We start from the raw sequence: 27,737 nt of genomic DNA on the forward strand, positions 1-27,737 counted from the left end.
GCCGTGCCTCTGATGAGCTTGTCATTAATATTAATATTGTTAAAATATATCTAAAAACAAAGATGATGTAACTTACCAAACGAAAGCGTTGGTATGTTGATAGACACACAAACAAACATGAACACACACACAAAATTCAAGCTTTCGCAACCCACAGCTGCTTCATCAGGAAAGAGGGAAGGAGAGGGAAAGACGAAAGGATGTGGGTTTTAAGGGAGAGGGTAAGGAGTCATTCCAATCCTGGGAGCGGAAAGATTTACCTTAGGGGGAAAAAAGGACAGGTATTCATTCGCACACACACACATATCCATCCGCACATATGCAGACACAAGCAGACATATGTAAAGCCTTTACATTCTCATAGTGTTTTGTATGGCATTGTGACCGAGCACTTGAATTACCGAAAATTGTGCGCACGTTGGGTACTGAAAATGTTGACGGATGTGCACAAAACCAAACGTTTAGACAGTGCATTGACTTTCCTTAAATGGTACCACAATGACGGTGATGATTTCTTAAGCCAAATTGTTATGGGTGTTGAAACATGGGCAGCCTACGTCACACCAGAATCAAAGCAACCGTCCATGGAAGTTGAGCAAGGGCATCGTTTTGCTGCAAGACAATGCCTGTCCGCATGTGGCAAATCAGACCAAAGATCTCATCACATCTTTTCAATGGGAAACTCTAGATCATCCTCCATACAGCCCCGATCTTGCACCCAGTGACTACCATCTGTTCCTGCACTTGAAGAAACACCTGGGCAGTCAGCGTCTTCAAGACGATGAGAAAGTCAAAGCAGTGGTGATGCAGTGGTTAACAAGTCAGGCGGCAGACTTCTGTGAGGAGGATATTCAAAAACTGGTACAACGTTATGACAAGTGCCTCAATATTGACAGGAATTATGTAGAAAAGTAGATTAAATTTCAAAACGGTACTTACGTAAAAAACACACCTCATAGATGTAAATATGTCAGTACTTTCCTCTCAAACTTTTCTTATCTGTGATAGGTTTTACAATATTAGGAGTTTTGTTCTAGGGTATTATCTCCTTTTGATAGGTTCTTTTTGACATGTTTTTAGACATAACATGAAGATTATCTGGTTATCTTGCGCAGTGATTATGAAGTTTTATTCATATGTTCCTTACTCATTTCATGTTTCTTGAAGAACAGTAATATTTATGATATGTACATATTGGGCAATTGTGCTATATTGAACTTTTAAACAAAGATCTACTCGTACATGAGCCACTAATGTTGTGTGCAGTGACTGATTCTGATAGTGGTCTTTTATTTTATTCCATACATCTCTGTGTTGCAGAAAAGATGTCTCAGGATATCATTCTATATTTTACACATTAATTTCCAGGATCATTAATGCATAACAACCTCTACTTACCTTTTGAAGTAACATGTCTCATTTCATGTTACTCTGGATCCACAAGCTCAAAAAATCTGTTGACAGAAAGGTATAAGAATATGTAGATGGGCTATTCAAGGAAAGTGAGATGAAAGACAGGGTTATGGAAAGGGAAGAGAAACTAGCTACAGATGAGATGGGAGGTATGATGCTGTGAGAAGAATTTGACAGGACAGTGAAATACTTAAGCTGAAACAATGCCCCTGAAATAGACAAAGTTTCCCAATAATTATTGAGATCCTTGGGAGAGCCAGCCATGACAAAACTATTCCATATGGTGTGCAAGATACTTGAGACAGTGGAAATATCCTCAGACTTCAAGAAGAATGTAACAATTCCAATTCCAAGGACAGGAGTTGCTGACATGTGAGAATATTAATTGCACAAGACTGGTGTAAATTATTTACAGAAGACTGGAAAAGCTAGTAGAAGCCAATCTTGGGGATGATCAGTTTATGTTCCAAAGAAAGGCAGAAACATGTATGGTAAAACAAAAAAATGACCCGACAAATTATCTTAGACAGTGGGTTGAAGGATTTAAAGAAAGGTTTTGAATATGTTGACTAGAATACACACTTTGAAATTCTGAAGATGTTGTTGTTGTTGTTGTGGTCTTCAGTCCTGAGACTGGTTTGATGCAGCTCTCCATGCTACTCTATCCTGTGCAAGCTTCTTCATCTCCCAGTACCTACTGCAACCTACATCCTTGTGAATCTGCTTAGTGTATTCATCTCTTGGTCTCCCTCTACTATTTTTACCCTCCACGCTGCCCTCCAATGCTAAATTTGTGATCCCTTGATGCCTCAAAACATGTCCTACCAACTGATCCCTTCTTCTAGTCAAGTTGTGCCACAAACTTCTCTTCTCCCCAATCCTAGTCAATACCTCCTCATTCTGAAGATACGAGGGTTAAATACAAGAAACAAAAGATTATCAACAATTTGTACAGAAACCAAACTGCAGCTATAAGAGTTGAAGGAAGAGAAGCAGTATTTAAGAAGGGAGTAGGGCAGGGTTGCAGCCTATCTATCCCCTGTCTATCCCCAATGTTATCAATCTGTACATTGACAAGCAATAATGAAAATCAATGATAAGTAATAAAAATGTTGAGGTTAGCCAATGACATTGGAATCACAGCAGTCTTAAAACTTTCTCAGGATAGTTTACATCTATCTTCAAGAGCCTGCCAGTTCAGTTCCTTCAGTATCTCTGTGACACACTCTCATGAATCAAACAAACATGTGACCATTCATGCTGCCTTTCTCTGTATATGTTCAATTTCCCCTGTTAATCCTATTTGGTAGAGATCCCACATGCTTGAGCAGTTTTCTAGAATGGGTTCCACAAGTGATTTGTAAGTGATCTCCTTTTTGGACTTACTGCAGTTCCCCAGTATTCTACCAATAAATCATAGCCTACCATCTGCTGTACTCACGACTGAGCCTTTGTGATCATTCCATTTCATATCCCTACGAAGTGTTACACCAAAGTATCTGTATGAGTTGGCTGATTCTAACTGTGACCGATTGATATTATAGTGATAGGATAATGTTTGTTCGTTTGATAAGCAGTTAGAAACTAATCTAATTTTGTTGTCTGTGAGTCTTGTGCTAACTCTTTGTGTATGGTTACTTAGAAATGGCCACTACATTGGTAAGCTTCACAGTCATAGTTTCCATGTATGTGAAGGAGAATGGTGGGCCTATCACATCAAATGCTTATGTTAAGCCGAGGAATATTCCCATTACATGTCTTTTCCCATCCATAAGTTTTGGACTACTATATCTACAGCCATATATAGGTGTCTGTTGATTCCTGGCTTTCGCAGTCATGCTTTAGTTTTATTGATGTATAATTTTTGTTCGTGAGTTTTGTCATCCTGGTATATGTAATATGTTCTAATAATTTGAAAAAATGGAGGTCAAAAGTAATTAGGTAATAATTACAGACATTATTTTTCTGTTCTCTGGTTTCATTAGTAAAAAACATGAGTTTTTGTAATGCACGTTTGGTAATACTAGATTTTGCTTTTGGTTGTGTGCATGTTGGTAGTGAAATGGTCTTGTTTAAAATCTTCAGCTATTGTTGTTAAGTAACAGTTGAAGATGTTTGCTGTTTCTGTTGAACTAGCTATTTTCTTATTGTTCTGTGCCAGCACACACTGTTTCAGTTATAAAAAAATAATGCCCTATATCCTATCTGATGAAATCCAGTTTATTTGTTGCATTATCATTATACATTCTTAAGACTATTGATTTATTTTCTAAAGATGTTTTTTGTAGTATATGTGTTCATCTATTCGATGAGTTCTTTCCTTACACATTTCATGCAGTATTCGTATTCTCTTGCACAAGGCTCCAATTCCTTTAATATTCCAGTTATTTGTTGTTTCTAGATTATATGCTTTTGTTAGGTCTAATAATGTGCATAAAGGAAAGGCTGATACAAAATACAGTACTCTACAAATAAGGTGAACTTATCATCTGCATTTAGAGTATGACTGATACATGACCAATGTTCACTACTTAATAATTCATTAAAGTGTCTTAACTCTGACTACATGTAGAGTCTATGTTTCATTTTTAGGCTACTATTTTTGCAGACTGTTCTTTTAATCCATTCTGAGGACTGGGCTGTGTGATCACTACTTTTACTGATGCACCTTTCTTATACTTGTTAACGGTTACTTGGTCCGAGGTTTTCTGGTTGGTTGGTGTGACTCTAGTTGGAACATCCACCCTTGTTTCAGATTACGTGCTTTAGTTAGGTCTAATAATTTACACTTGTGTTTATTTTCTGTGAGGAAGTCCATGTTTCTGTCACCAAAAATGACTGCCTCACAATTAATTATACTTACTTTAAATGCAATCTGTTATAATGTCAAGTTCAACAAATATATTTCTAGGACGACACAATACATGTAAGTCACAGCACAAGTAAACAAAGTAAGATGTGTGTACACTGTAACAGCCAAATCAGCACTGAGTCCAAGTCTAGCGGTCGTTGACTGGCTGGCCGCTTAGGTGGCGGGGCTGCTGCATGGTTGCCAGACAGCGCCGCATGTAGAGGACATGCATAACTGCGCGGCGGCACTTTGAAAGATCGGCGAGTCACAACGCTTTTCCCCCCTTTGAATTTTTTGCACAGGTCTTGATGGAGGTGGCCTGTAGATTGCTAACGTCCATAGGTGTTGTTTGACTGGCCGTAAAGTCTCGAGGAGGAGGCTTCCCGTACGGATGGAAGTGTCCCCGATGATAACGGGTCGAGATGACAGGAGACGTAGGGGTCGAATCTGCTGGGGCCCCGTGCCCCAATCTGCCCATTGCGGCAAGTCCGGTTGTTATAACAGGAGACATGGGCGATGTGTCGGCGTCCGTACGACAAGGAGGCGAGTAGAGTTGCTCCAACAGATGATGGTCATCTGGTTCCTGCATGGGCACGTCTCCTGGTGGCGTCAGTTCTTGTGCTGGCACCGAGATGATGGTGAGAGGGCTGCGTTGTGAGTAATGAGAGATTCCAAGATCCTGAGTGTCAGGTAGAGCCGAAGGTGGTGTAGCGGCATTCGGAACAGGCTTTACCGGCACACGAGGCCGAAGCTGGTCCGAATGACACACTGCAACACCCGTGTCCATCTGGATTTCATACAAGTGTCAGCCATGGTGTCGTAAGATGCGGCCAGGACTCCATTTTGGCTGCCTGCCATGTCCCCCTACCCATACAAGGTTGTCGGCGGTGAACCGGCCAAGCGAAGGCACCCGCAGCCATTAGATGGAAGGCCGCAGAAGATGAAGTAGCGTGCGGGGCTGTCGGCCATGTAACAGCTCAGCCGGGCTGCGGTCGCCCATGGAGGTGAAACGGTAAGAAGCCAGAAACTGGAGAAGCGCATCATCAGCAGCAGAAGTCAGGAGTTTCCTCATCTGAGCCTTAAATGTGCGGACAAGTCGTTCAGCCTCACCGTTTGAGTGTGGATGGAATGGAGGGGCCGTGTCATGCATGACACCATGATGGGCACAAAAATCCGCAAAATCGGAAGAGGCAAATCACAGACCATTATCAGTAACAAGAATAGAGGGAAGGCCTTCCAAAGAGAAAATGCGAGCTAGAGCATTGGTGGTTGCCGCGGTGGTGGGCGACGTGCAACAGACAATTAAAGGAAAGTTAGAGTAGGTGTCAATAACCAGAAGCCAATAATTACCTAAAAAAGGTCCCGCGAAGTCAGCATGAATATGCTCCCAGGGCTTCTCAGGCAAAGGCCACGGTGACAAAGATGACTTCGGGGCGGTGGCCTGTGACGCACAAGGGCCGCAGGCAGCGACCATGTGTGCGATTTCAGAGTCGATGCCGGGCCAGTACACATATCGGTGCACCAGAGATTTTGTGCGAGAGACACCCCAGTGTCCTTGGTGAAAGAGGCGCAAGACCGAAGCACCCAAAGACGCAGGTACCACAACACGCGGCGAAGCATTGTCGGTGGAAAGGAGGATAACACCATCCCTAGCCGTGAGGCGGTAACGCAAAGCGTAGTAGTTCAGCAACGGATCAGAAGGCTTAGCAGATGGACAATATGGCCAACCCTTCTGAATACAGCATAAAACCTGGGAGAGGGTAGGATCAGAACCCGTAAAAGCCACTAGCCGGTCCCCGGTGATGGGGAACTCGTCCACAACCCGCTGCTCGGCAACATCCAGGTGGAAACACAAAATTACATCTCTATCGAATGCCTGATCAGGACCCATGGGAAGGCAAGACAGAGCATCAGCATTTGCATGTTGAGCCGTCAGCCGGAAATGAATCTCATAATTGAAACAAGACAAGTAAAGAGCCCAACGCTGGAGGCGGTGTGCAGCCTTGTCGGGAAGCGACGTTGATGGATGAAACAAGGAAACAAGTGGTTTGTGGTCCGTAACAAGATGAAATTTGGATCCATAGAGAAAAACACCAAACTTATGATTTGCATAAATAATGGCCAAAGCTTCTTTTTCAATTTGCATCCGTGGGTGTTTTGGAGGCATAAGAATGGGTTGTTCAGAACCGTCAGAAAAACGGTGCACAAGGACTGTACCAATCCTGTATTGAGAGGCGTCCGTGGCAAGAACAAGATGTTGGCCAGGTCGATAAGTAGCCAGGCATGGGGCCTGTTTCAGCATAGTCTTCAATTTCTGGAAAGCCGCATCGCAAGACGCGGACCAGTGAAAGGGCACATTTTTATGCAACAGGCGATGCAATGGCTGAGCCACCAAAGCCGCAGGTGGTAAAAACCTGTGATAGTATGCTATTTTCCCCAAGAAGGCCTGCAGTTCCTTAACAGATGTAGGGCGAGGAAGGGCATCGATCGCAGCGACAGTTTGCTGAAGCAGACGAATACCATCCCAAGAGAGTTGAAACCCCAAGTACGTGATAGATGCCTGAAAAAATTTTGATCTCTGAAGATTACACTTAAGACCGGTGGTCTGTAAGACATGAAAAAGTGTGCGGAGATTCTGAAGATGTTCTTCAGTGGTGGAGCTCGTGACAACAATGTCGTCCACGTAATTTATACACCCAGTGACAGGGAGCAATAATTGTTCCAAGAATCACTGAAAGAGAGCAGGGGTGCTGGCAACCCCAAATGGCAATAATTGGTATTGATAGAGGCCAAAAGGCGTGTTAAGGACCAGGAACTGCCGGGAAGCAGCATGAAGAGGAAGTTGATGATAAGCTTCTGACAAGTCAAGTTAAGAAAAATAGTAGCCTCCAGCAAGTTTAGTGAACAATTCTTCAGGTCGGCGCATAGGGTAAGTGTTGATAAGGGATTGAGCATTTACAGTGGTTTTGAAATCGCCACAGAGATGAATATCACCATTGGGCTTAGCAACGACAATGACAGGAGAGGACCACTCACTGGAAGTGACAGGAAGCAGGACCCCTGAAGCAGTGAGACGATCCAGCTCCCATTTGATCTGATCACGAAGGGCCACAGGAATGGGCCGAGCCCAAAAAAACTTAGGCCGAGCAGTGGGTTTGAGCATGATATGAGCATCAAAGTCGTTTGCACGGCCTAACCTAGGAGAAAAAAGGGACAAAAATGTCGTCGACAAGGAATCCAATTGAGCATAAGGAATAGCATCAGCGACGATATTGACAGAGTCATCTATGGAGAACCCAAAAACGCGAAAGGCATCAAAACCAAAAAGATTCTCCGCGTTACTATGGTTGACCACAAATATGGGAACAGTGCAAACGATGGATTTGTAAGGTACCTCGGCATTAAATTGTCCCAAGAGAGAAATCTTCTGTTTATTGCACATCCGTAATCGCTTAGTGACAGGTGATAGGATTGGAGAACCCAACTGAAGATACGTCTGAGAATTGATGATAGTGGCAGCAGAACCAGTATCCACCTGCATGCGAACATCCCGACCAAGGATTTGGATAGTGAGGAATAACTTCCCCGAAAGGGAAGAAGTACCATTGACAGACAACACAGAAGCAGAATCAGCGTCACGTTCATGAACGTCAGGTATGTGGTCAGATTTGCAAACGAATGACACATGACCCTTCTTTTTGCATTTGCAACACACGGCCCAACGTTGGGGACAATCCTCCCGTGAATGCTTCGTAAAACACTATGGACATGAAGGAAGTTGCCGTGGGTTTTGCTGCAGTTTCTTAGGGGTTTGTTTATGGTTAGGCCAAGGCTGCGCTTGGGAGTGTACTGCGGAAACGTCGGCCGGCGGGGACACGCCGCATGCTTCGTCAACAGTGCACAGAGGTTGTACTTCCCTGACGTCACCCCATGCCTCTATTTGCGCTCCAGCGGCGCGAGAAATTTCAGAAGACTGAGGGATGGATAGGACTTCATCGAGAGTTAGATTTGCCAACTGAAGGGCACGTTGCCTAACTTCTTTGTCGGGCACTGACCGGATAATAGCATCCCGTACCATGGAATCGGCATAGGATTCTTTGTGAACATCAGTAACAAATTGACACTTTCGACTGAGGCCGTGAAGTTCAGCCGCCCAAGCCCAATAGGATTGATTCGGGATTCGGTTGTTTTTGACAATGATAAAAGGCAACACGAGAGGCTACCACATGTGTATGCTTTTGAAAATATACGGACAGAAGTGAGCACATTTCAGCAAAAAAATGGTTCAAATGGCTCTGAGCACTATGGGACTTAACTTCTGAGGTCATCAGTCCCCTAGAACTGAGAACTATTTAAACCTAACTAACCTAAGGACATCACACACATCCATGCCCGAGGCAGGATTCAAACCTGCACCGTAGCGGTCACGCGGCTCCAGACTAAAGCGCCTAGAACCGCTCGACCACCATGGCCGGCACATTTCAGCAAAGGACAAAGACGCAGGATCCTGCAAAGGAGCCAATTGCGACAACAACTGATACATTTGAGGTGAAATCCATGAAAGGAACAAAGACTTACATGTTTGGTCATCCGCAACATGAAATGCCAAGAAGTGCTGTCGCAGACGTTTTTCGTAATCAGGCCATTCTTCCGCCGTCTCGTCGTAAGGAGGAAAAGGAGGTAGAGACAACGACGAGAGACCCCCCCGCACTGAACGCCGCAACGAAATCACAAATCGCAGATGTGAGAAGCATTTGCTGTTCAATGAGACCTTGTAATAGTTGCTCTAAAGTAGCCATGGAAACCTGTGGGTCAAAGATGAAACAAAAAATTCACTACCTCGTCGCCAATTGTTATAACGTCAAGTTGAACAAATATATTTCTAGGACGACACAATACATGTAAGTCAACACAATACATGTAAGTCACAGCTCAAGTAAACAAAGTAAGACGTGTGTACACTGTAACAGTCAAATCAGCACTGAGTCCAAGTCTAGCGGCCGCTGGCTGGCTGGCCACTTAGGTGGCGCGGCCGCTGCATGGCTGGCAGACAGTGCCGCATGTAGAGGATGCGCATAACTGCACGGCAGCACTTTGAAAGATCGGTGAGTCACAACACAACCATTTTTGTTTAGCCTGTACCATGGCGGTCATTGATATTGGATGAAACAGCAAGTTCATTATTAGTAGTCTCAGTTTATTTATATCCATGCCACGTTACGGAGGTTTGAACTTCCATCATCAGTCTGATTCATGTGGATTAATAGAACATGGATGTGTCATGTTACACCTTTCAGGTAACCTTTGGCATCTTCTCCAGTGCTCACAGGCTACTTTTTTTCTGAGTGTTACATCACATACACCATCACACTTTCTAATTGTATTAGATTCTAAGTGCCACCTTTGATCCCGTCTGTTTTTACAAAGTGTGATGGCATATGTGATGTAACAGGACATAAAAAGTAGCCTTTGACCACTGGAGACAGCATCACATGTTACCCTCCCTCCCCCAATCCTCCCTCTCGACCTCCCCCCCCCCCCCCCTCCCCAAAGTTGTAATGCAAAACATACATGTATTAATCCACAGGAATTCACCTGGTGTTAGATAATCTGAAACAAATCATAGAAATAAATAAATTGTGACTACTTTCATTCATTGTACTTTCATTCTTTACAAAAATATTTCAAATGTTCCTAATGGGGAATGGTACACAATTGCAGCTATTACATTTATTTCTGTAACTATGACCGCTGCACTCTCAAAGTCCTTGCCACAAATAAGCGAGGTGACTTCAATATTAATTGTATAAGTGATTGTGCAAGGAAGAGGATGCTGGTAGACCTCCTTAATTCATATAATCTTATGCAAACCGTATTCTTTCCAACGAGAGTACAAGGAAACAGTAGAACAACCATAGACAACATTTTTGTTCATTCCTCATTACTAGAAGGGCATTCTGTTAGCAAAAAAGGTGAATGGCCTTTCAGATCATGATGCACAAATTTTAACTCTAAAAGATTTTTGTGCTGCAACACGTGTTAAATATAGTCATCAGCTGTTTCGGAAAGCTGATCCAGTTGCTGTAGAGACCTTTGTAAACCTTATCAAGGAACAACAGTGGTAAGATGTTTATAGCGCTGATACAGTAGACGATAAATATAATGCTTTTCTCAAGACTTTTCTCGTGCTCTTTGAAAGTTGCTTTCCGTTAGAACGTTCAAAACAGGGTACTAGCACAAACAGGCAGCCTGGGTGGCTGACTAGAGGGATAAGAATATCTTGTAGAACAAAGTGGCAATTACATCAAAACGTTAGAAACAGTCAAAATCTAAATGCAGCAGCCCATTACAAACAGTATTGTAAGGTGCTTAAAGATGTTATTAGGAAGGCAAAAAGTATGTGGTATGCAGATAGAATAGCTAAGTCTCAGGATAAAATTAAAACCATATGGTCAGTCGTAAAGGAAGTGGCTGGTCTGCAGAGACAGGTCGAGGATATAGAATCAGTGCGTAGTGGGAATGTCCGTGTTACTGATAAGTCGCATATATGTACAGTATTTAATAATTACTTTCTGAATATAGCAGGTGAACTGAATAGAAACCTAGTCCCAACAGGGAATCATATAGCACTCTTAGAAAAAAGTGTTCCGAGACTGTTACCTGAAATGTTCCTCCATGATACTGACAAGAGGGAGATTGAGTTAATAATTAAATCACTAAAGACCAAGAACTCTCATGCATATGACGGGGTATCTAGCAGAATACTGAAGTATTGTTCTATGTATGTTAGCCCAGTACTTAGCCATATCTGTAACTTTTCCTTTAGGAGTGGTCGGTTTCCTGACCTATTAAAGTACTCTGTAGTGAAGCCACTTTATAAAAAGGGAGACAAGAATAATGTTGACAATTATAGGCCTATTTCTATGCCATCGGTGTTTGCTAAAGTTATCGAGATGGTTGTATATACAAGGTTACTGGAGCATTTAAATTCACATAATTTGCTGTCAAATGTTCAGTTTGGTTTTAGAAATGGTTTAACAACTGAAAATGCTATATTCTCTTTTCTCTGTGAGGTTTTGGACGGATTAAATAAAAGGTTGCGAACGCTAGGTGTTTTCTTTGATTTAACGAAGGCTTTTGACTGTGTTGACCACAAAATATTACTGCAGAAGTTGGACCATTATGGAGTAAGGGGAGTAGCTTACAATTGGTTCACCTCTTACTTTAAGAACAGAAAGCAGAAGGTAATTCTCCGCAATATTGAGAGTGGTAGTGATGTTCAGTTTCAATGGGGCACTGTTAAGTGGGGCGTTCCCCAAGGGTCGGTGCTGGGGCCACTGCTGTTTCTTATTTATATAAATGATATGCCTTCTAGTATTACAGGTGATTCAAAAATATTTCTGTTTGCTGATGACACCAGCTTGATAGTGAAGGATCTTGTGTGTAATATTGAAACAGTATCAAATAATGTAGTTCATGAAATAAGTTTGTGGCTTGTGGAAAATAATTTGATGCTAAATCACAGTAAGACTCAGTTTTTACAGTTTCTAACTCACAATTCAACAAGAACCGATATTTTGATCAGACAGAATGGGCATATTATAAGCGAGACGGAACAGTTCAAGTTCCTAGGCATTCGGATAGATAGTAAGCTGTTGTGGAAAGCCCATGTCCAGGATCTTGTTCAGAAACTAAATGCCACTTTATTTACCATTAGAACAGTATCTGAAATAAGTGACACTTCAACACGAAAAGTAGTCTACTTCGCATATTTTCATACGCTTATGTTGTATGGTATTATTTTTTGGGGTAATTCTTCTGATTCAAAAAGGGTATTTTTGGCTCAAAAGCGGGCTGTTCGAGCTATATGTGGTGTAAGTTCGAGAACCTCTTGTCAACCCCTATTCAACAGTCTGGGAATTCTGACATTGCCCTCACAGTATATATTTTCTTTAATGCCGTTTGTTGTTAGCAATATTAGCCTATTCCCAAGAGTTAGCAGCTTTCACTCAGTTAATACTATGCAGAAATCCAATCTGCATCTGGAATGCACTTCCTTGACTCTTGTGCAGAAAGGAGTGCAGTATTCTGCTGCATCCATTTTCAATAAGCTGCCACAAGAACTCAAAAATCTTAGCAGTAGCCCAAACTCTTAAGTCTAAACTGAAGAGTTTCCTCATGGCTCACTCCTTCTATTCTGCCGAGGAACTCCTGGAAGAGCTAAAAAATTAAGCAGATTCCAGTGTTACATTGTTGATTTTATTTATTTAAACTTACGACTTGTCACCTGAATATGTTTTTTTTATATTTCATTTTATCTGTTTCTAATATCGTGTTATAATTTAATGTATTGACTCGTTCCATGAGCATGGAGACTTCTCCTTAATTTGGTCCCACGGAACAATAAATAAATAAGATGTTAATTGTTAAGCTATTTGTTTTCTTTCATCCATTGGTGCTGCTCCCCCCTCCCTTTCCCAAATCTGGAACAACACGCTCTGTGCTGACTGACAAAGCTATCAGTGGTATTCATATTCTATTTCCATCCAATGACAGTGCCCTCAACAACTCATAACCACAGACCATGCATTGTTAATATGCTCTGCTTCTCACGTATCCACAACTTCATTAAGCACCTTGTAGTATACAAGGGCAGTTCAGAAAGTAGCTGCCTTTCCATCATGGTGGTAGTATTGTTGTGCTGTCATTGTCCTCTGATTAAGTAAGCATCCAGCTGTGAAAGTATGAACTTCATGCATTTGCTTCTTATAATAGCAAACATGAGTGCTGTAACATAAAATCCTGCAAAATACAACAATAATAAGATTTATTTCTGTGAAAAATGTTTCAGCAGCAGACATTCATCATCAGTTGTGTACTGTATAAGATCCAAACATGAGTGAAGGTGTTGCACAGCAATGGGTCCAGTTTCTTAAAAGTGGTTAAGTAGACATTCATTATGAAGAGAGGGGCGGTAGGGCTTCTGTAGTGAATAAAGTTCTTGTCAAGAAAATTTATGAAACAGTTAATGAAAATTGAAAATTTGCCATCTCTGAACTTTCTGAGAAATTCCCGCAAATTCCTCTTATGGTTCTGTTTGAGGCTGTCTCCATTAACTTAGGCTATGAAAGTTCTGTGCTCGGTAGGTACCAAAATTGCTCACAGAGGTCCATAAAATGAAACAAATGGGCTGTGCCTTAGACTTCCTTTCATGCTATGATGCAGAAGGGGAAGTTTTTTTCTAAGACAATTTTGATGTGTTGAAACTTGGGTGGCATATGTAAAAGCTGAAATGAAACAACAGTCAGTGTCTTGTGGCCATATCAGTACTCTATGCAAGGCAGACAAGGTGCACCAAACTCTGTCGTAGAGGTAGGTTTGACTACGGTTTCTTGGAATGCTGAGGGAGCTTTGCTGGTTGAATTTGTGGAGTGTGAAACAACGGTCACTTCAGACGTCTACTGCGAAACTTTGAAGAAACCTAAGTGAGTCATTCAAAATAAACATTGCAGTATGCTGACATCCAGTGTTGTGTTGTTTCATGACAGTGTTCATCCTCACAGTGCCCAAAAAGCTCTAGAAATTTTGAAGCAATTCGAACAGGGTGTTTTCAATAATCCTCCATACAGCCCAGACTTGGCACCAAGTGATTTTCATCTGTTCACTCACATGAAGAAGTGAAAGATTGGCTATGTACCTAAGTGGCAGAATTTTATGGAGAAGAAATTTGTAAATTAGTTAAATGCTATGACAAATGCTTGAATTTAAAGGGTGACTTTACACTCTAAGACAAAGAAATGATGCACCATGAAGGAATTATATGAATGGGATGAAAATCGGTAGATGAGATACACATGTACAGAAAAATATATGATTACAGTTTCAGAAAAATTTTATGATATATTCCAGAGAAAGAGCTTCACAAATTGAGTAAGTCAGTACATGTTGGTCTACCTGTGACCTTTATATGTACAAGCCATTATTTGGATTGTCATTGATTGATAGAGTTATTGATGTCCTACTGAGGGATATCGTGCCAAATTCCATCCAATTGGTACATTAGATCATCGAAATCATGAGATGGATGGAGAGCCCTGCCAATAATGCTCCAAATGTTCTCAAATGGGGAGAGATCCAGAGACCTTGCTGGCCAAGGTAGGGCTTGACAAGCATCAAGACAAGCAACAGAGGCTCTCACCATGTGTGGGCAGACAGTATCTTGCTGAAATGTATGCCCAGGATGGCTTGCCATGAAGGGCAACAAAATGGGGCACAGACTATTGTCAACATACCATTGTGCTGTAAGGGTACCGTGAGTGACAATCACAGGGGTCCTGCAAAGAAATGGCATCTCCTGGTTGTTGGGCCTTTTGGTGGGTGACAGTCACGCTGGTATCTCATCACTGTTGGGGCATCACCAGACCTATCTTCAGCTTTGAATCTCACTGACTGTAGTAGAGCTGTCTTCAGGGATGAGTCCTTTTTTAACTGAGTCCCCGATGACTGACAAAGATCTGTCTGGAGATGCCCCAGACAGTGGTGGAATACCAACCTGACTGCCACCCAACATACTGCCTGAAAACTAGGAGTGATGGTCTGGGGTGCCATTTCTTTTCATAGCAGGACCCCTCGGGTTGTCATCCGTAGCACCATTACACCACAGCGGTATGTCGACAACATTCTATGCCCCATTTTGTTGCCTTTCATAGCAAGCCATCCTGAGCTTACATTTCAGCAAGACAATGCCCACCCAGACATGGCAAGAGTTTATACTGCTTGTTTTCATGCTTGCTGAGCCTTACCTTAGCCACCAAGTTTGCCGGATCTCTCCCCAACTAAAAATGTTTGAAGCATTATAAACAGGACCCTCCAAGCAGCTCAGGATTTTGATGATCGAACATACCAATCAGACAGAATTTGACATGATAACCCTCTGGAGGACATCCAACAACTCTACAGCCAACAACTCTACCAATCTCCGAAAACCTGAATAGCTGCTTGCATAAGGGCCAGAGGTCGACCAATGTGTTACTGACTTGCTCATTGTGTGAAGCTCTTTCTCTTGAATAAATCATCCAATTTTCTGAAACTGTAATCATTTGTTTGTAGGTACAGATTTTCTTTTTCTTAGAATGTTTCCAATCATTTTTTCCATGCAAGTTTTTTTATTTACAGCCAAACAGAAGTTTGCTTCTGAACTTAGTCTCAAGCTTCCTTTCCAGAACTCCCACACAGTTGTCTACGTATCTTTTAAAAATCTGATTCTTACCTACAGTTTAGTCCTCTCAAGTTGTCTTACTAACCCAGGTTTAATCACCTTGAACTTGTCAATTATGTACTTTCTTTTATCCATTATTTTAAGTGCAAACACTTATTTGTCATCCACGCCATATATCACAGTCATCCCAAAGCAAATATCGAACCTCGGCTCAGACCATTCCAATCTTCTTTCAATTGTGATCCATCTCTGTTTCTAATCCCGAGTAATCTTCCATTCCAGGGATTCCTCATCTCCAACCTGACTCGATACTCCTTACTAAAATCTCTTCCTGGCAAGTCCAGCTCCATAGTTATGGAAACAACAGCTATTCGTAACCCAAAAGCCAATCCTGACCTAATCACTCTTCCCACTGACAAGGTCTCCATCACCATAATCATGAACTGTAGTGACTACATGGCTGATGGTCTCTCCAGCTTTCTGAAACCTCTGCTGACAAACCTTACCATACTATGACCCCATTTCAAAAGTCCAACATGATTTCCATCAACTCCATAAAATATAAGGTCCACTTCAAAACCTGTTAGCATTCTGGCTGAAATTATTTCTCTTTTGAAGCTCAAAGCTACATGTAAACCTGTGAACTGTCATGGGTACAAGCATGGTGAGATAACTTACACTACTGGCCATTAAAATTGTTACACCATGAAGATGACATGCTACAGATGCAAAATTTAACCGACAGGAAGAAGATGCTGTGATATGCAAATGATTAGCTTTTCAGAGCATTCACACAAGGTTGGGCACCGGTGGCGACACCTACAGCGTGCTGACATGAGGAAAGTTTCCAACCGATTTCTCATACACAAACAGCAGTTGACCAGCATAGCCTGGTGAAACATTGTTGTGATGCCTTGTGTAAGGAGGAGAAGTGAGTACCATCACATTTCTGACTTTGATAAAGGCTGTATTGTAGCCTATCACAATTGCGGTTTATAGTATCGCGACATTGCTGCTCGCGTTGGTTGAGATCTAATGACTGTTAGCAGAATATGGAATCGGTGGGTTCACGAGGGTAATACGGAACGCTGTGCTGGATCCCAACAGCCTCGTATCACTAGCAGTCAAGATGACAGGCATCTTATTCGTGTGGCTGTAACGGATCGTGCAGCCATGTCTCGATCCCCTAGTCAACAGATGGGGACATTTGCAAGACAACAACCATCTGCACGAACAGTTCGGTGACGTTTGCAGCAGCATGGACTATCAGCTTGGAGACCATGGCTGCGGTTTCCCCTGATGCTGCATCACAGACAGGAGTGCCTGCGATGGTGTACTCAACGACAAACCTGGGTGCGTGAATGGCAAAACGTCATTTTTTCGGATGAATCCAGGTTCTCTTTACAGCATCATGATGGTCGCATCCATGTTTGGCGACATCACGGTGAATGCACATCAGAAGCGTATATTCGTCATCGCCATACTGGTGTATCACCCGGCGTGATGGTATGGGGTGCCATTGGTTACACGCCTCGGTTACCCCTTATTCACAGACGGCACTTTGAACATGGACGTTACATTTCAGATGTGCTACGAACCGTGGCTCTAGCCTTCATTCGATCCCTGTGAAACCCTACATTTCAGCAGGATAATGCATGACCGCATGCTGCAGGTCCTGTACGGGCCTTTCTGGATACTGACTGCTGCCCTGGCCAGCACATTATCCAGATCTCTCACCAATTGAAAACATCTGGTCAATGGTGGCTGAGCAACTGGCTCGTCACAATATGCCAGTCACGACTCTTGATGAACTGTGTTTTGTGTTGAAGCTGCATGGGCAGATGTACCTTTACACACCATCCAAGCTCTGTTTGACTCAATGCCCAGGTGTACCAAGGCCGGAGGTGGTTGTTCTGGGTACTGATTTCTCAGGATCTATGCACCCAAATTGTGTGAAAATGTAATCATATGTCAGTTCTAGTATAATATATTTGTCCAATGAATACCCATTTATCATCTGCATTTCTTCTTGGTGTAGCAATTTTAATGGCCAGTAGTGTAATTGTGAGACAGCTTTAGAAGCCTTAGCTATTCACTCAATCTGTTAAAAACTTTGGTTCACATTTATAGATATAAATCTAGAGCCATAGCAAAGACAGCCTCTGCTCTTTTCTCCAGAACACAACACTTACTCCTAAATCTACTCCATCCAGCCCTGATAGTACAATAATCTACCTTCCAGGATGTTGGTCTCCACCTGTTGAATGGCCCCATAAAAAAATCTTGGTTAATATCAACTGCACCAGCTACCAACAAAACCTCAACTTAGACAGCTGTCTCTCAATATTATCAAAAACTCCTTTCACAGCAACCATGACACACTTGGTGACCACAACCACTGCGGGAAGCAGGAGTTGTCTGAATGTGTTGATAATCCTGCCACAGACTTAACAGAAGTGTGACACCCTGCCCAGCAACCCTGAATCAGAGTGGCACTGCCACGCACATTGCCAGTGCGAAGCACTGATTATCACTCTGGCCTTGAAAAGTTCAATCACATCATCTAGAAGAGCTTCAATTACCCTATTATGAAATATATCCTAACCAGCAACCTACAGCCATGGCCCAAAGTTGTATTGCTTTACCCAAAAAACTTATGCAGTATCCTAGCCCATCTCTTTCCACTCCTATTCTCAGATCACTCCTCTGTGGGTGGCCCAGGTGCAAAACCTGCATCATAAACCTCCTAATACTCCAATCCAGTCACAATAATTTCTTCTTCTGTTAAATATACTGGAACTCCGTGACTTCTAGTCCTAATTTTTCTCAGTTGACTAAGATCCCCTGTTCAATTTGCATTTCTTCTAAAGTCCTTTTTTTGTCTTGCATCTCCATCCTTTTCTGTTTGTCTGTTATCTAGCTTTGGAAGAATGTGTGGATCTTCTTCGTTGATCTGCCTTCCTTCATTCTCTCTAGAAGTGCAGAGTATAGCAATCTTTTCCTGGTTTTATGTGTCACTTAGGGGGAAAATGATTATGTTGCCATGTTTGGTCTCAAAGCCCGAGCCCAATTGCCATTTTTTTTCCCCCAGCAAATTTTTTGCAAGATACTTCTTTTGCGCCAAATTTTTTGCAAGATGCTTTTTTTGCACTAAATTTTTTGCAAGATACTTCTTTCTCTAAATCTTCTAATGCCATTTTGTACCAGATGAAAAAAATGGTCCCATAGAGGATTTCTGGTTTTACAATTGTATTACAATGCCTTAATGTAACATCTTTAGAAAAACGTTTTTCTTTGTACAGATTTTCCCAGTTTTATGTAAGCTCTTTTAACTTTTTCAATTGCTGTTTTAATTGCTTCTTTTTCACTTTTTATGTTTATATTTTTACCCATACATTTGAAATCGTCTGTGTTATTGATGTTACCATACTTGGTTTTTAAAATTATTGTTGAGTTACCTTCATTGGTCATGTACTCTATCTTTTCAAAAGATATTTCCAGACTTGCCTTTTCAGCTGTCTCCTTCAGAAGTTCTAGTCTTAATTTTGCATTCTCTAAGGTTCTACATATTATTATGAGTTCATCTGCAAAGGTCAAGCAGTTTATTGTTTCTTTTGGGTTACCCATACTATGCTGTTGTTAACTTTTTGTTTTACTTCCTCTGTTTTATTTATTTATTTATTTAGTTATTCTGGCAATAAATCACCTTTAATGGTTTAAATAATGTAAAAATCAGTAGTTGATCAGAAATTGATTTCTTTCTAGGAGTGCTGGTGGTTATCCTTGGTCTGCTGATAACTTATCTTGACCTTCACTATCCAGATGATCTGGCAGTATTCTTTGGGCTTGATCCATTGTCTGAATATGAAGAATACCATCTGAGTAAGTGATTTCTTTAGCAACCATACAGTATTTGAAACACAAATTTTCATTTGTCTGTCTATTACTTTCAACTGGCAAAATATACTGAATGTTGTGGCAAATTAAGACTTTGTACTGAACTGGGCCTCAAACCCACAAATATTCCATGTAGCAAATACTATGATAAAAAGTCAAGAAATTTCATCCTTTATATTAAAATTAATACAAACAACTAATGTGACATGAATTATAATTTTTCATGTTGCCATAATATATGAAAGTATACTGGCATTCAACATATACAGATTTTTTTCCTTTCCACAGCTGCTGAGGAATTTGGGAAAGTTGGTCAGCAAATTTCAACTCAGAGTCAACAAGACATTATTGAAATGGGAAATATGCCTGGTGAACCAAGTGAGCTGAAAACTAAGGTAAAGAAAGAAACCTGTCGTCTGCAGGTAAAGAAAGAAATCTGTTGCCAGCAGCTAACTTTTGCATGACTCCTCTCATAAAATGATTTCCACAACTACAAGGAATTCAGGTCTGTTATTGCCTCACCAATACCATACAGTTAGTTTTATGGTTCAATTATTTCTTGAATAACAACAGGATGTTTCATTTCCTTCCTCCCTGACATCATCATTCACTTCATCATGGGGCATACACTGCAATGAATCTTTCCAACAGATTAAAACTTTGTGCTAGATTGATACTGAAAATGTGAGCCATAATTTTAATATACACTACCTTAGACTTTGTAACAAACTTCTAGAAAATATAAAAGCAAATACTGAGGTCAAAAGCTTCAGAAAGTCTTTAAAGCCACATTTACAGCATCACTGCTTTTACACCATACAAGAATATTTAAATGTATGAAGCGTATTATTTGTCATTTAAAATCTTTGAGGATAGAAGTTACTTTCACTTGTATACATATAAAATGATTTGCCCAATGCCTTATTCATAAGCTGCTTTTGTAAACCAGTTAAAAAATATCCTTACTGAGCTAAACAAAAATGCTTCACAGTTTGACTTGAATCTTAAATCTTCCAGTACCATTCCGTACACTGTAACTGCAACAGTTGGCCATACTGGCAGCAGCCTCACATTATATTTACCGATACAGTGGAATGCATAGTCTGTGGACATTTATCTGTTATGAAGTTTCTTGTTGACAATCAAGCACAATAAATGATATAACAGTATGATTCATAAACATAATACTAGAAGGACAAATAACACTATCCATCACTGTTTATGGACAAACAAAATGCACCAGTATTATTGAGGAAGTTTCCTGCCAGATAAACCTGGTTTCACTCTGAGAGGAAGTTTCATTTTAGCACACTCTCCACTAGAGAAAGAAAGCCCCCCACATGTCTGTATAAAATTTTAATTTTTTTCGTATGACCCATAATTGAAAATAAAATGAAGTTACTTTTGTTAAAAAACTATGAACCAACATTTCTTTATTATAATTTCCATCTGAAAAAAATATAGAATTTAAATAAAAGTAAAAAAAAAAAGTTGCTGCAAATGAGATTTGAACCGGAGACTCTTCCATTGACAGTCTTCAATGTTATGCATTCAGCTGCAAGCAACTACAAAACACCTGCCAATTGTTTTGCAGTTAACAGTGATTGGAAATCATTTCATTTTTTGAGGCAATTTTTTCTTTTTTAAAATTTTGTTGCACTGCTTTAGAAAATTTATGCATGGGCACAGGTTTTAAAATCCTATAAATATATATAAAGATAATTGAACATTCCAAGTCCATAAGGTCCCTTGTCAGATAAAAGCTCATATTTAGGATCACATGCTGTCTGACAGAGTGCACACACATACACTGTGCATAACAAATCTATCACTCAAATACATTGAAGTCATTTTCACAAATCTTGGGAAGAACAACCAGAGCTTTATGAAAGATTCCCTGAGTGTGACATCTACCAGCAGCACCAGGTACTTTGTGCCCTTATGTCACAAGTTGTAACCCCAGGAAGCTCAGGATCTAACAAAGAGTATGTTAGCGTAGAGGAAGATGGCATCAAAAGTGATGAGCAAGGTGCCACGTGGTAAAGAAGCAAGAACTATGGAGAGTCGCTGGAGGAAATGGTCGGTATTTAATACATAGGAGAGTAGGTTATGTGTAATAGGCTGAAGCTGTTGGTCTACAAGAGCAGAGGCTCTCTCAGTGGAGGAACTGTAATGTGAGGGAGGTTTGAAAACTGTTGTAGAGGTTGTGCATAGTGGTAGTCCAAGGTGAGAGTAGGAGGTGAACAGGTTGGAGAGGTTTTTTAGGTAGTATTGTGCGAGCTGCTCTATTTCCTGGAAGGCAAGAGTTTCAGTGTGAGAGATGGGATGCAGGAATTTGGGATTGTGGAGTAGGAGAATTTTAGGGATGGAGAGAAGGTACTGCAAGGAGGTTTGGGCCAGATGTACATGGTTTTGCAGGACTAGGTGGTGAGGGCTATGGACTGGTAGAATTTGAAAAGATAGAGGTCACTGTCGAAGGAGGGACGGCAGTTAGAGATGGGTAACTTAATGGTAAGACCATTCGGGGTGATCCCATGAGCAAGGCAACAACACAGGAACAATACACGGGACTGAGTACTGGCTACTATATATGTGGGTGTAAGTTTCTCCAATAGCGCAGCATAAATATTGTTAAGGAATACATGGGACTGAGTACTGGCTACTATATATGTGGGTATAAGTTTCTCCAATAGTGCAGCATAAATATTGTTATGGAAGAGCAAAAATTCGCCACTGAGGAATTTTTTGAATAAAATAGAAGCACACTGTGTATGAAAAATGCTATTGCCTTTGAATTAGTAAAAATAAATCACTATTTTGATGGTATTTGGCCTTTCATCTTAAATATTGTCTTACCTGTAGTCTCAGTGCATCAACTGGATACAGACTTTTTCATATTAATAATTACACCATCCATTCCCATCAATTATGTACAGTAGCAATCTCAAAAATTGATCAAAGTATGCTGCTTACAATTATTCTGCATTCTATAATGATGATTTACTAACTTATGACATTTACTAACTATACTAGCTACATTTTCATTCGGTCAGTTAGCCCTTCTGGACTATTTCCAGTATGTTTTCATGTCTCTAAGTGGAGGTGGGTCTCTATTACAGCCGATGGCTGTCTTAATTCCTCATTTGTTAATAACAGAATATTATCTGTCACTGGAACTAATTCTGATACAGTGCTCTTACTACACCTGCGAATACTTCTCCTACTCGAGAACTGTTTATTTGCTACTGACAACCCCTTGTGGTGGGTTGATGGAGTGGAAGCCAGCCTACGTGTCCATTACCAGTTTGCAACATAACTCATCTGATGGCAGGCCTGCCAAACCATGCGCAACAACTATCGCCCAGCCAGATACCATTCTAATAGCTCAAACCCATATACTAATCAGGGAAAGGAGTGTCCAGCATGAACCCCATGCCGCCTCCTCCTCCATTTGCATATTACTCAGGCCTGCATCAGTGTGTGACCAGCCAGATCCTGCAACTGGATAAGATCTTTCTTGCTAGTTAGCAGAGGACTGGCTATGTTGAACATATTATCGCTGTTCTAAGTATTGTTGCTATTACAACTGCTATGATGCAGCATGTTCTTTATTACAAAGAAAATTTGGATACCCAGTAATCAAAGACATCCTTGTGATAATTTGTATGTGGCAGGAGGCTAGACCTGAGATTATGAAGTATTTCTCATATTTTGGAAGGTGCATGGTGACTTGTAAGTAGCCAAAAATAGTTCCTGTTCTGACCCTGTTAAGAACCTGTGTAATAGGTAAAAGAGCTAGGGGGAAGGGACGTGATTCCAAGGCCAAAAACCTTGAAAATTGAGGGCCATTCTCTGAAATGTTTGTTTCTGGGGGCCTCCCAATGACAAATATTTACCTGTAAGGTTTTATCATCTCCCTCGGTGTGGCATTGACATTTGAATTACATAATGAATCTTGGGAAATAAGTCTGTGACACTGAGCCACAACTTTTTGAGGAACTGGCTAGTGAAATATGCATGGGCACTGCCAACTTTGATAGGAACCATTGTGGGGGATGCTGACTCCTCTTGATGTCCTGTGTGATACTGGGCCAATAAGCATACTGACTTGTGAGTGCTTTCATGTGTGTCATACTCCAGTAGTCAACATGCAGTAGATTTATGCCCTGCTCATGCAGTGGCAGTAGGAACACCATCAGGCAGTCATTGTTGACATCTGATTTCAGCATCACTACTTCCTATACCATGTGGATCCTGTTTATTGGGGAAAACTGTGTGCAGAGTTCAGGAAGAGAGTGGGTCGGAGATGTTCCAGGAATCTTGGCAAGTGTTTTTTGTAGCTTGTTCGAGGATACAGTCCTCCTTGGCTGTACCCTTTTCAGTTACAGCTGCAGTAACAGTTAAGTCTTGTAGGCAGTTTTGTAAGGTATTGTCTATTTGGAGACAGCACAGAGTTTCCTAGGGATGATATGTGGAATCTTGTCTTATAGGTAGTCTGGATAGAGCATTTGCATTGCCACGCTGTGAACTGAATAATTGTAACTTCTGAGGAAGAAGCTCCAATATTGTACTCCTTTTTATGAGTGGTCATTCTTAGGACTGTACAAGGAAGTTAATGATTTATGGTTTGTTATGGAGTCAAATTTTGTGCCAGAAGGAAATGTATGGAATTTATGGATCCTCATTATGGTCCTTATGCAATTTATGAGAAATTAGTCTGGACTGAAATGGCTTCTTAGATACATATGTGATAGGTTGTTTATGCCCACCATTACTTTTGTGAGAAAGAATGGTGCCATTTCTGTGTTGAGACATGTCAGTGGCTAGGATGTGTGCTTTGATAGGTTGTTGTTGTTGTTGTTGTTGTTGTTGTTGTGGTCTTCAGTCCAGAGACTGGTTTGATGCAGCTCTCCATGCTACTCTATCCTGTGCGAGTGTCTTCATCTCCTAGTACCTACTGCAACCTACATCCTTCTGAATCTGTTTAGTGTATTCATCTATTGGTCTCTCTCTACGATTTTTACCCTCCGTGCTGCCCTCCATAACTAAATTGGTTATCCCTTGATGCCTCAGAATATGTTCTACCAATCGATCCCTTCTTCTAGTCAAGTTGTGCCACAAATTTCTCTTCTCCTCAATTCTGTTCAATACCTTCTCATTAGTTATGTGATCTATGCATCTAATCTTCAGCATCCTTCTGCAGCACCACATTTCGAAAGCTTCTATTCCCTTTTTGTCTAAGCTATTTATCATCCACGTTTCACTTCCATACATGGCTACACTCCATACAAATGCTTTCAGAAAAGACTTCCTGACACTTAAATCTATACTCGATGTTAACGAATTTCTCTTCTCCAGAAATGCTTTCCTTGCCATCGCCAGTCTACATTTTATATCCTCTCTACTTTGACCATCATTAGTTATTTTGCTCCCCAAATAGCAAAACTCATTTACTACTTTAAACGTCTCATTTCCTAAACTAATACCCTCAGCATCACCCGATTTAATTTGATTACATTCCATTATCCTCGTCTTGCTTTTGTTGATGTTCATCTTATATCCTCCTTTCAAGACACTGTCCATTCCGTACAGCTGCTCTTCCAGGTCGTTTGCTGTCTCTGACAGAATTACAATGTCATCGGCGAACCTCAAAGTTTTTATTTCTTCTCCATGGATTTTAATTCCTACTTCGAATTTTTCTTTTGTTTTCTTTACTGCTTGCTCAATATACAGATGGGTTTTACGTCACCAAACAAGGGACACACTTTAGATAATGTTTTAACTTGTGAAAAGCCTTCTGACACCATTGTGTGTATTTATATTTTGCACCTTTTCTGTGTAAATTATTAAGGGGTCTGGTGAACTGGTATAAATTTTGCATAATAATTTATTTTTCTGAGAAATGAGAGGGCCTTTTAATTTGGAATACACCTGGACTTTTTCAATGGCTTCCAAATGTTGCTGAGTTGGTTAAGTCCATTACAACTCAATATGTGACCTAAGTATACTCCATTTGCTCTTAAAAGAATTTGTACTTATGTAGGTTGACATTTTGTGAATTTTATTGTTTTGTCTGCAACAGTAGATGTTAAGCTCACAAGATGTTGCTCTCTTGTTATGTCATTTACTAATATATCATTTTGATAATTTACTGTGTTTGGACTGATTTGGATTAGCTGCTCCATAAAATGTTGGACAATTGCTAGTGCTCTAACAATTCTGAAAGACAACCCCGTGTATATGTATGATCCAAATGGAGTGTTGTTGACCATGAATTGGCAGGACTGTTCATCTAGTGGCACTTGTAAATAAGATTTGAACAAATTAATTTTAGAGAAGTACTATCCACCATATAGTCTTGACACAAGTTCTCCTGGCCTTAGATGTGATAGATGTCACTTTCTGATTGTGCATTTACAGTATAGTTGATATAAAGTCACCACAAACACATAGGGAGCCACTTGATTTTCAAAACACTAATAATGGTGTTGCCCATTTACTAAATGTGGTGGCTTTGAGAATGTCTTGTTGGACCAGATGAACTAATTTGGACTTGGAGACATTTCACAATGCTACTGTCACTGGTCTAGCTCTAGAGTAGAGACTACTGCAGAAGACTTCCACTGTAGGTAAGCTGCATAATAATTTGCACACTCTAAGCATGCTGAAAACAGAGCTGAAAATTTGGTGCATAGTGAATCAAGATCATAAAATGGTACAACTACTGATACCATTTTTTTAAAATCAAAAGACGAAAAAGCATGTATCCTAATAATGTTTTGTGCCTGATGTGATGGTACAATCAAGAAAGTGACTGGACAGCTGACTTTTTGCACAAAGCCATTATTGTACATTTACTATACGAAAGTATGTGGTGCTAGCTGTACAGCTGTAATCTTTGCAAGATGGAGAACCAGTCTGAGCATAGGCTTCCTCATTTATAATAGCAACTGGTGCACCAGTATAAACAAAAAATTTTATTAACTGATTGTTGGTCCATTAGTGGGAGAGAAAATTATTGTGGTTGCTCTGTAAGAGAGTTCAACTATGGCTGTGGCTGTAGTATGCTGCTGTGGCATTATTGGTGCAGTTTTTGCAAACTTCTGCCACATGTCTTTGATCACAGCATTGTACACAAGGCATTTCCCCGTACAGGCACTGAGTGTGCAAATGTTCAGCACACTGGGTACCCTGATTACCACTTCATATTGGTATAATAGTGAATTTGGGTTGTAGAGCGACTATGTGAAGAATGTGAATCAAGTATAGGGTTGAGAACTATAAGGTTCCCCTAAATGGGCCATTTGTGTTAAATCCTGCCTAGTCCTCAAAGATGGGGTGTCCAGGAAACCTGCTTTCTCGGATTGCTAGACAACAATTCAAGTAAATCGTATTAATGAAATGTATTACAAAATGAGCAATTACAATACTTAACATTTTGTTATACAGATGTGTCACAAGGAAAGGGCAACATGCAAAATAAGCAAGGATCTTCAATATAAACAATCCTAATACAAGCAAAGTAATAGAGATGACGCTTCTAGCCAGGTAACTGGTCTTGAAGCTTCTCTTCGTCTGGGCTGCAACCACTTTTCTTCGCTGAGGGGCTGCTGCTGTTGCATTGTTGTCCTGGAGAGGGGTCGGTCAGTGTGCGATTGGCTGACCTCATCTCACAGCCCTCTCTGCTCTATTGTTCCCAACTGGCAGTCTGGAACTTAACTTTACACCGTAACAAGTTGTGTATTACACATCAGAGGCTGCTACTAGGGTAGCTGACTGTGTGTGGAGCACACACAAGGGATTTTTAGAATAGGTGACACTCTATCCAATTCAGATAACGACAGCTGTAGGAAACCCAGAAGTATCAATGTAAGATCGAAAGGAATGCCCCCCACATGTGAAAGTCTTAAAATCCTAATGGTAAACTGCAGAAGCATTCACAACAAAGTTCCAGAGTTTGAAGTGCTCATGAAAAGCAGTGAAGCTCACATAATACTGGGTACAGAAAGCTGGTTGATACCTGAAATTGATAGCAATTAGATTTTTGGGGAAAATTTAAGTGCATATCAGAAGGATAGCAAATGGGAAATGGAGGTGGTGTATTTGTCGCAGTAGACAAGAAACTCAGACCCACCAAGGTTGAAATTGAAGGAGCATGTGAGATTGTTTGGGCAAGACTCAGTATCAGGGGCGAGCATAAAATGATAATTGAAGGCTTCTGCCATCCTCCAGACTCATCTCCTGATGTAACAGAAAACTTTAGAGAAGACCTCAGTTCACTTCTACATAAGTTCTCTAATCATACTGTAATCATCTGTGGAAACTTTAATCATCCAACAATTAATTGGGAAAAATACA

General features: G+C 40.8%; 1 protein-coding gene across 7 annotated transcripts in view; it reads left to right on the plus strand.

Moving 5' to 3' along the window:
* Positions 1-27,737, plus strand: part of LOC124622094 (GPI mannosyltransferase 2-like) — a 387,261-nt gene that overhangs the window by 337,516 nt on the left and 22,008 nt on the right. For all 7 annotated transcript variants that reach the window (XM_047147683.1, XM_047147685.1, XM_047147684.1 and 4 more), the window contains 2 exons: positions 19,248-19,364; positions 19,668-19,774. In XM_047147683.1, the coding sequence (XP_047003639.1) occupies positions 19,248-19,364; positions 19,668-19,774 (224 nt within the window). The remainder of the gene's footprint in view (positions 1-19,247; positions 19,365-19,667; positions 19,775-27,737) is intronic.

Source organism: Schistocerca americana, chromosome 7 (genome assembly GCF_021461395.2).
Source record: "Schistocerca americana isolate TAMUIC-IGC-003095 chromosome 7, iqSchAmer2.1, whole genome shotgun sequence".
Classification (NCBI taxonomy): Eukaryota; Metazoa; Arthropoda; class Insecta; order Orthoptera; family Acrididae; genus Schistocerca; species Schistocerca americana.